At 51.9% G+C, this 9,505-nt stretch overlaps 1 protein-coding gene across 1 annotated transcript; it reads left to right on the forward strand.

The window, feature by feature from the left end:
- The first annotated feature begins 240 nt into the window (after positions 1-240).
- LOC142455471 (tumor necrosis factor receptor superfamily member 10B-like) lies at positions 241-8,825 on the forward strand. Its single transcript, XM_075557211.1, has 9 exons — positions 241-250; positions 1,248-1,361; positions 2,100-2,211; positions 3,242-3,330; positions 3,416-3,514; positions 3,945-3,976; positions 4,402-4,551; positions 7,396-7,471; positions 8,497-8,825. The coding sequence occupies exons 1-9, from the start codon at positions 241-243 to the stop codon at positions 8,823-8,825; spliced, it is 1,011 nt and encodes a 336-aa protein (XP_075413326.1).
- Positions 8,826-9,505: the final 680 nt, after the last annotated feature.

Genomic DNA, 9,505 nt, shown 5'->3' on the forward strand with positions numbered 1-9,505 from the left:
GAGGGGCAATTCCTGTGCTCCACAGCTCACACCTGGAGGAGGCCACATTTCTTTGATTCATCATTGACTCCCTACTAGAAGGACCCATGTTTCCTTCCTTGGGCAGATCCCCTGCACTTAAGTTTAGAGCTCTCCCAGCATCATTCCAGAGCTTCTGCTCTTGTGTATGTCTGGCTCTGAATGTGAGTTCTTTGGGGACTCTTTTGTGAGTTTCCAGTGACAAAGGCCACGAAGCTCAACATGGCAGTCAGTAGGTGCAGGTGGCTCTTGAACCCTTGAAATATAGCTAATCCAAATGGAGATGTGCTGCGAGTTAAAAATGCACGATGGATTCAAAGGCTTACTATAGAAATAATATAGATATTCAAAGAAACAAACCACATTCACTGTTATTGAGTTGATTCTGATTCATAGTGACCCTCTAGCACTGGATGAAACTGCTCCCATGGGCTTCTGAGTTATAGATCATGAGAGCAGAAAGCTTCATCATTCCCTTACAAAAATAATATAGAATATATGCTTATATTGATTGCATGTGAACATTATATTACTTCAATATATTATGCTAAGTAAAACCCATGATTAAAATGAATCTGGCCAGTTTCTTTTTACTTTTTAAAATGTAGCTATTATCAAAACCAATTCCCCGTGTATGATCTGTCCATGGCCCGTACCTGATGGTTGAAGGGATGTGTTGTTGTTGTGATGTTCTGTTGAGTCGGTTCTGACTCAGTGACGCCATGATGTGCGACAGAATGAAACTAGCCCGTCTGGCACCTCCTTGCCACCTTTGCTATGCTTGTGCCCATTATTCTAGCCACTGGGGCAATCCATCTCAGTGAGGGGGTTCCTGGTTTTCGCTGATCCTCTATGTACCAAACATGAAGTCCTTTACCACGGATTGGTCCCTTCTGAGAACATGTCCATAATACAAAGTCTCATGGATGGCAGAGTCTGGCCATCCTCGCTTCTGAGGAGCATTCTGGCTGTACTTCTGCCAAGACAGATGTTGGTGCTGGCGGTCCGTGGTGCTTCCAGCCCATGGTATTTCAGCCCTTCCTGAAGGTATGTGGAGGTGCAGAATTGACCAAACTGGTAAAGTCCAGGTAGACTATCACGTTCTTGTTTAGCTTCCACAGATGACATAAAGAGGAGCACTGCACCCCCCTCCACCCCCACCTCTTACCTCTTCCCAGGCCCGAGGAGCTTGTGAACACGCACTCATCCGTTTCTCTCTGCTTCCCCAGGTTCCCATGCATCCCAATTCATCAACCACTGTGTTGCCTGCAAATATGGGGAGACGTTCACAAGTGCTATTAACAACCTCCATTATTGCTTAAGATGTTCCGTTTGCAAACCAGGTAGGTAGCCTGTGGTGAGCTCCAGACCCAGAGGTGGGGTGAGGGATGAGAAGGTGCGAGTTACGGGGGATGCCAAGTCGGGAAAGCTGGGTTCCAGGCCTGACTTGCTCAGCCTGATACCATGAAATGGAATGACGTCTTTAAGTCCGGAAAGTAAAACTAGGAGAAACTAATTATGCCAAGTAAACCATTTGGTAAGGCAAACCGCCTAAGGCGTCAGGAGGAGATGGACGACTCCTCTCTCTCTCCCTTGTGGGCGAGGATCACTTACCTGCTGCCTGGGGAAAGGCGCAGCAGGGGCGAGTGCTTGGGCTGAGCTGCTGCCTCGGGCTAGCCCTGTGCGGGCCCTTCTCCGCTCTGTGTCTGCTCCTGACCACGTCCTCGTCCTCTTAGCTATTGCTCCTTACGCCTTTCTCACCTTTCTCAGTAGGGTCAGTTTTCTCTTTTCAGGGGTGTGTGTTGAGAGGTAGCTCTCTATCCAGGTTTCTCCATTAATAACCCACTCGTTGTTATGTTCGCTTCCCACCCTCCTGCCTTCAACACTAAGTTGAGCTCTGCTCTATTGTATGTCGGTCTGCCAGTGAGCAGCGGCTGTGCTCTGGGTGCCCCTGGCCTGTGGCTGCAGAAACCGGGCCTGCAATCTGTGTGGTGGACTGGTTGACCTGAGTGGGATGGGGTGCGGGTGGCTGAAGGACCAGCCAGGGAAACCATCTGTAAATCCTTGTCCGTTGTCTCCAGATCAAGTGGAGATAAGTCCGTGCATCCCCACCAGAGACAGGGAGTGTGCGTGCAAGCCTGGAATGTTTCATGACAAAGATGACCCAGAGACCTGTCACAAGTGCAGCCCTGGGTGAGATGCAGGGCTGGGGCGGGGGGGGCGGGGGGGGAGGCTCCTGCCAGCTCACAGGAGCCAAATGGAGGCCTGAGGTTTCAGCACCCCCCATTCTCTCCCTTCCATCAAGCTCCTGCCAGCCCCCACAGGGCTTCCCTGGGCCCAGCAGTCTCCTCTCCCTACAAAGCCTCTCCTCATTAGTCTCATGTCCCCCAGAGTGCCTGCAGATGTCCCTTCCCACCCCTTATCTCTGAGCTAGGCACCTTTGCACCGGTACATGGGTCAGGCCCTGAGGATATAGTGTATTATGAGGACTCATTTTTTAAAAATCCCTAATTATGTTGAAAATGATCAAATAGATTCAAGCTCAGATTATATTATCATATGTATCATGAAATATAATTTTTATGTTTATTTTTGGAGAAAGGGGCTCATAAGGACAAAAGAGCTTGTGGCCCCAGAATGTCAGAGTGAGGCCACAGGTCAGTCCTTCGGGCTTCACTGAGAACCCCGAGCCTTCTCAGCCTGGGGCCAAGACCAGGCCCTCAGGAGCGCCGGTATCTCCCCTGTCCTGAAGTTTCAGGCACTGAGAGTCCCTCCGCTCTGCCCACTCTGCCTGGAGCCTCTTGTGTGGCCTTCATGGAGGCAGGAGCATGTCAGCCAGAGCAGGGGAGCCAGGAGTACTGGGAGGGAGGGGAGGTAGACTGGTGCAGGGGGCCTTGATGACACTGCACCTGGAGGGAAGCCCCTCAGTCACCAGGGCCCCCCCGCCCCCCCCCCCGCTTCCCCCACCCCCCTACCCAAGGAGATACCGTGTGGACACACAGATGAGGCCCAGCCTGGAGAACAGATCAGTGAGGCCGAGGGGCTGAGCTGCTCATGCTCAGCTCCTTGTGCTAGACCCCACTGGGACAGTGGGGGGACATCACCCCTGGTTACTGGAGAGCCAGGTCCCTCCTTAGGGGACACTGGGGTGGGGTGGTACTCTTCTCATCTTCCCAGCCCTTGCTCACAGCCCCCCCTCATTTCTCTCTGCATCTATTCCCAGGTGCCCTGAGGGGATGGTTGAGGACAGTCCCTGTACCCCCAAGAGTGACCGGAAGTGTATTCAGGAAAGCCCTACAGAAACAGAAATAGGTACCAAGGCCACTGGGGAAACAGGTGTTTGAAGAACCAGTGTCCCTTAACCTGAGACCCCTCACCTCTGCTTCTCCTTCTGCAGCCCCTGAACGCTATTCTAACACGGGGACCTTACTGCCCGTGCTGCTTCCGGTCCTTCTTATGTCTGTGGCATGTTTCTGTTGGAATGGGCGATCCAAAGGTGAGATTGGGTGAGACAGAGGGAGGGGGTAGGTGCTGGGTCCCCCTGCTCATCACCTCATCTTCCCTTCATCTCTCTGGATCATGAGGTAGGCAGTCCCCCCAACCCCCGCCCTCCCCTTCCCTCATGGGCCTGAACACATTCAGAGGATGGGGCTTGTTCTATACCTTCCAGGGCCCTACCAGGGCAAAAGAGCCCTCGGTGGAGTGACTGCATTGTTTCCCACCTTCTCCCCATCACTCCCCAAAGTGTCCATTAGGTTGTAAACAACCTGTCTTCTGTCCTCCTCTGACCCTTAGTCAGCCAGTCCCAGGGCCCCTAGGCAATGCCCTGCCAGCTGGCCCTACGGGGGTGGGGGAGGATGGAGGCTGGGGATGCCCACTGGGCCCACCCTTGCCACTTGCTAAAGGACACGGTCCTTCTCTTTCAGTTCTCGCCTTGATCTCCAGGGTCATGAACAGAGTAAGTTGGCGTCCCTGGTCCGAGGGTCCGCCTCTCAAGGAGCTGCTTGTGGCTCACACACCATCCCAAGGGTACCGGCTCCCTGGCATGGCCTCTGCTCATCCTCCAGCTCCCCACTGTTGCCTGCTGGCTCTGGGCCGACTGTAACTTGCCAGGTGGCCCATGTGCCTCCCCACAGGCCCACGGTGGTGCAGGGTCCTGTCCTGCTGTTGCTTGTGAGGTCCCCTCTCCCCCACGGCACAGTGTCTGCAGATGGGGTGACCCTGCTGTGGGCACCATCCCAGGGTCCCAGCAGAGCCAGGATCTGCTGAGCTGTGTACCCACCCAGGGTGATGTCCTTGGGAGGCTTGGGGAAGGCAGGACCGTCCTACCTGCGGGTCCCTGTAGAGTGAGTCTCTCTCCCTTTGGTCTGGCTCCATTGGCAGTGCCCCAGCAAAGGACCCACGTCTGGTAACAACGCCCACAACGAGGCTCTGAACAGCAAGCTGGACCCTGAGCTGGAAATAGAAGGCAAGAAGCAAACAGAGGTGGCAAGTGCCCTTGATGAGATCCTCGTGGAAGGAGAGCCTCTCCTGGTGAGTGGTGACACTATGGCCCTGACCCTTTTGCGTGCCCACTAGTGTGGGTGGGAAGAGGGTCGGGCATGTCCAGGCAGCTCTCCCGGGCCATGGGGGTATGGTGAGACTGAGGAGACCAGAGACCTGAGGGGGGTGGGCCGCTTGTTGGGGGGTGAGCCTGCTCATGCTGATGTAACTTCAGACATTTGCGTCTTGTTTCCCCAGAGCTAGGACAGTGGGCATTCAGGTTGAGTGACAAAATAACAGCGACTTGATAGTCCATCATATGGCTGAAGCATGTTCATAGTATACTGTGAGGAATGTTGTGTTTGTCTCAAAACATTTAACATACGTGAAGATGAATCTTTGTCCAGATTTCTGGTGACATTCATAGGTGACTTGCAAAAAGAATCACTGGGTACGGTGGAGAACTCTTTTAGCTACACGCACACACATGCACACACATACACACACACATGCACACACACACACACCAGCCACGGGTGGGCTCATCCTTGCTCATCAGTTTTCATCTTCTTTCAGGTGCTTTTTATCTTCATTTTAGGGTCAGTAGGGAGTGTTTACTTGGCTTATACGGACCTCTCTGTTTTTCGTAGTTCCTGACTATGGATCTTCATGTGCTGTTGCCTGTCTCTGGTTTCTGGCTTGGCTGTCAATGTTTTCCTTTGGAGACTACTCTCCTGTCCATATCCTTTCTCACACAGATATGAGATTTCACACATCTTGTTTGCCATTGGGTTTTACCTGCTTTGTTAATACGCCGACGTTTTACCTGTTCATCTTTAATCTCTCCGTGTGTTTATTCCCTCATTGTCCCTAAGTTTGGAATGTCCTTCCCCAACCAAAAGGACAGTGAGTGCCTCGGATCCTGTAGGTTTCATTCGGTTTTGTCTTTGTGTTGCCCTTGTTGTAAGAACTTTACCCTCAGCGTCCTCTCAGTGAAGGACCCCATTGCCTTCTGCTCCGAGTTCCTTCTCCATCAGATGTTCACTGCCCACGTGGACGTCTAGGCTGCTCTGCTTCCTTTCTTTCCCTGCATCAAGACAACATTGTAATCTGGCGAGGATATGATCAATGTACAAAAGATCCCTGGCCCTCTATGCTGATGAACAGGGGATTTACATTTTTAAAAATTTGAGCAGAGTACCTACCCATGGTTGGGGAATTTCAACGGTCTGCAAAGATCATGAGTAATGATGAATGTCTCCTCACTTGTCCCTAGTCCCCTCCGCCCTGGTGGTGCTGTGGGGTAAGCACTGTGTTAACCACAAGGTTGTTGGTTCAAGCCCATTAATGGCTCTGAGGGAGGAAGATGAGGCTGTCTTCACCCGTAATGATTTGCTGCCTCACGAATCCCACCTTGGGTCTCTATGAGTCAGAACCAACTTGTTGGCAGTGGGTTTTATGATGATATCTTAGGATTCTTTTTTTTTTGATATCTTAGGATTCTTTGCTGAAATAAGTTTCAATGCTTTCTATAGGCATTGGGCTGCTATGCACAAGTTCAGCCATTGGACGCTGCCCGCCATTCCTCCAGAGAAAGAGGGGCTTTCAACTCCTGTAAAGAACGACACTCTCAGAAACCCACAGGGCCAGGGCCAGTTCTACCCTCTCTATAGGGTCACTGTGAGTCAGCCTCGACTGGATGACAGTGAGAGAGAGACAGACAGACCGAGAGAGACAGAGACAGAGATAGACATGGTTGTGAATATATAACCCAGTCATTGAGATTTTTGCCATATTCATAATTTTTTCTTACAAAGGAGATAAGGGTCATCGATGCCAGTACCGTATTCTTTGCAGAGTGCGACCCCACAGAGAGTGGGCACATGCGCACAAGTCTAGCACCCGCCGTGTGCGTCACAAGCTAACCTCGGAAAGGGGTTGCAGAGTGGGCAAAAACTCCACAACGCACACATGAGTTGTCTTGTGAAAACACAGTAACTCTTGCAGCTTAATTATTTCTGTCTGCTCCCTTCCAAGACACATCCCCTTTATTTGAGTTCATTTCTTGTTCCTAAGCCAGAACTCTCAGAGCCCGGTTGTGCGCTCGGCCTCGCATGCGCTTTGCCCCACTTCGCTGGGCAGGCCGCTCGGGGCTCACCCACACAAGGTGGCGGCGGCATCCTTCTCTGCCCAGGTGGTTTCCGGTCATCAGACTAGGGGTTAATTGTACCAGCAGTCATTGCAGCCTCCACGAAACGTATCCGATGTTTTCATTCTCTGTGTCGGCACGCTTCCTTCGGCTCTGTTATGGACACTGCGTGAGAGTGCCCAGAACGCTCTCCGCTCTGTTCTTCTCCCGGTGCCTCACAAGAGCCTTAAACACACGAAGAGGCTGCACATGCGGAAAAGCCCGTGCTAGGTTATTCCTTGTCAAATGTTCAATGTCTACGTGGACAATCATCTCATCTCCCCTCAACGGTTCTGTCTCTTTTCCTTTCTCGCATCAACAAAACATTCGTAATATGTAAGATATAACGAACGAAGAGGGAAAAGACCAATGACAAGTGCTCACCTTTTATAAGACAGCACAATGCAGATCCATAATCAGAAATTTTCAATGACATATGAATAACCTGATCGGAGATTGACTACATGGGGCAGAAGGGACCTCTCTGGGGTGGTGGGATGCGCTCTGTCTTGAGTCGGGTGTTGGTGACGCAGGTGTGAACAATGTCAGAACAGGAACGGAACATGCAGGGAGTGTGGGCCTCTGTGCATGTCACATCTACTTACGTGAGCGACCAGCCGCCAGAGCCCACTGAGGATCCAGGTTGGGAGGGTGATCTCGGTGCTAGCCAGTCAGCTGGCCAGTCAGCTAGCCACTGTGTTTTGTAGGGACCCCCACAAGCTGAAGAGCCTCCGCTGAGAAGGCTGCTGCTGGTCCCAGTGAACGGTGCAAACCCCACAGAAAGTAAGTCTGTTCATGGCTGTGCCATCTAGAAATCGAATGATGTCTAGCTCCTGAATGTTTTTTAATGTGAACATGAAAATAATATTTTATATATACTAAGTTACATAAAATGTACTATTAAAATGGATGCTGTCCCTCTTTTCCTAATGTAGGGAGGGAGAAATGTGACATTTGTCTTATTGCTCCCCTTGTATCTCACTGTCCAGTCAGTAGTAGAGTGCTAATCCCAAGGTTGCTAGTTCAAATCCATCAGCGGCTTCACAGGAGAAAGAGAAGCCTGTGTGCTCCTGTGAAGACTTACAGGGTCGCTGAGAGTTGGAATGAACTCGCTAGTAGTGAGTTCGACTTGGTTTTTGGTTTGGTTTTTAAAGTCTATTTCTACCTGCTGACACTAGCAGTGCCTTTCACACTTCTCACTCAGTGTGAACAGCACTGCTAGTGCCAGTAGGTAGAAATCAAAGGAGAGATTTGCTCCCTCTCTTTGGGGGCAATGTGCTCCCGGAATGATTGATGGCCTGAGAGTCCTCAGCAGAGGGTGCTGTGTGTCAGCAAGGAAGGACTCAGCAGCAGTGGGTTCGTTGCTCAGGGTCGATTTGCCCCTCGTAGCTCTGCCCTAGAGTGAGTGATACCCAGTTGGGATCAAGCCAGGGATGTCCTACCTTCGGTCCCTGGTTGAAGCCTCCTTTTTTGGCCCCGGGACCTGTGGTCCATGATAAGGATGGTGTCCCACGTGGTTTTCTTTCTCCATCACTGGCCCACTCCGCTTTCACAGGTGGGGTGTCAGCTCTCCCCTAGGGCAGGCTTCTCTCGGGGCCTCAGCTGCAACCACAGAGCCTTAGAGGAGGCCATGGTCCCGTATCCATCCTTTGTGGATGGGGGAGAAGGTGAAGGCATCGGGCTGCAATACAGGGTGGTCCATCTCTTCCATGGGAGCTTAGGCCTGACCGAGGCTTCTCCGCCCTTTCCGAATTGTGTGCCCTCTAACCTAGCTGTCTCTCTCTTTCTCTGACTTGATCCCCTCCCAGCTCTAGAGTCCTTCTTTGATTTCATTGCAAGGGAAGTGCCCGTGCATTCCTGGAACGCAGTCATGCAGCACATGGGCCTCACGGACAATGAGATCCACGTGGCCAGAAGCAGTGCCCGGTGCCCGGAGAAGCAACCTTACAACTTGCTGCAGAAATGGCTCCGCAAAGCCGGGAAGGAGGCCTCGGTCAACAGCTTGCTGGCCGCCTTGGACGCACAGGGAGAAGGGGACGCCTGTGGGCGGATCCAGCGCCACCTGGTGGCCTCCGGGAAGTACACCTGTGAGCCCGCCAGTCCGCTGGGCGAGAGCGGAGGCGTGCAGTGGGTCTGAGCACCTGGGACTAATGCCCAGACGCGTGCTGGACCGTGCACCGGGGACCTCGGCAAGCGGATGCCGCGTAGCAGTCACTCTCCTATGATTTACACACCCCCGGCAACAACAACAAAAACATTTTTCCCCCTTGGGGTCTTGGTTTTTGATTGCACGGGGTAGACCACATCAGCGCTCGTTTCTAGTTCCTGGTATGTTGAATGACTGCGAAGCTCCTGTCAGCAGTCTGTGCTTTGGGTACGAAATTAATAGATTGTCACGTGGTGCGCTTGTTCTTTTAATTGTTCATGTTTGCTTCTTGCTGACAGATATGTATTTAAACACTGCCCTAAGTTACTTGATTGTTTCCTGGGCAGGCACAGGGAAGAGTGATGGATGGCGGATGTCCTGTATCTCAAAAAGGAGGGCTGGTGGGGGAATCCTGGCGCCACTGTTTGGAATGAGCAGGTCAAACACACCCAGAAACAAGTGTCTCATTGTGGCACCAACATGTGTGTTGGCCAGTGTTACTGTTCACTGTTCTTCTCCAGGAGTATTTTTGTTCACTTTATCAGCCTGCTGGTTGGCGGGGAGGTGACTCCAGGTGTGACGGGTGCTTAAGGGTTACCGTCCCACAAGGTCCACTAGTCTCTGTCAGGCCAGGATACCTGATCTTTTTTGACACTTTGAATTTTGTTCTG

This window comes from Tenrec ecaudatus, chromosome 8 (genome assembly GCF_050624435.1).
Source record: "Tenrec ecaudatus isolate mTenEca1 chromosome 8, mTenEca1.hap1, whole genome shotgun sequence".
NCBI classification, from domain to species: Eukaryota; Metazoa; Chordata; class Mammalia; order Afrosoricida; family Tenrecidae; genus Tenrec; species Tenrec ecaudatus.

Coding starts and splice junctions, on each gene's coding strand:
- LOC142455471 (XM_075557211.1), top strand. Junction 1,362..2,099: donor ATGTTCCGTTTGCAAACCAG/GTAGGTAGCCTG, acceptor CGTTGTCTCCAG/ATCAAGTGGAGATAAGTCCG. Junction 2,212..3,241: donor TGTCACAAGTGCAGCCCTGG/GTGAGATGCAGG, acceptor ATCTATTCCCAG/GTGCCCTGAGGGGATGGTTG.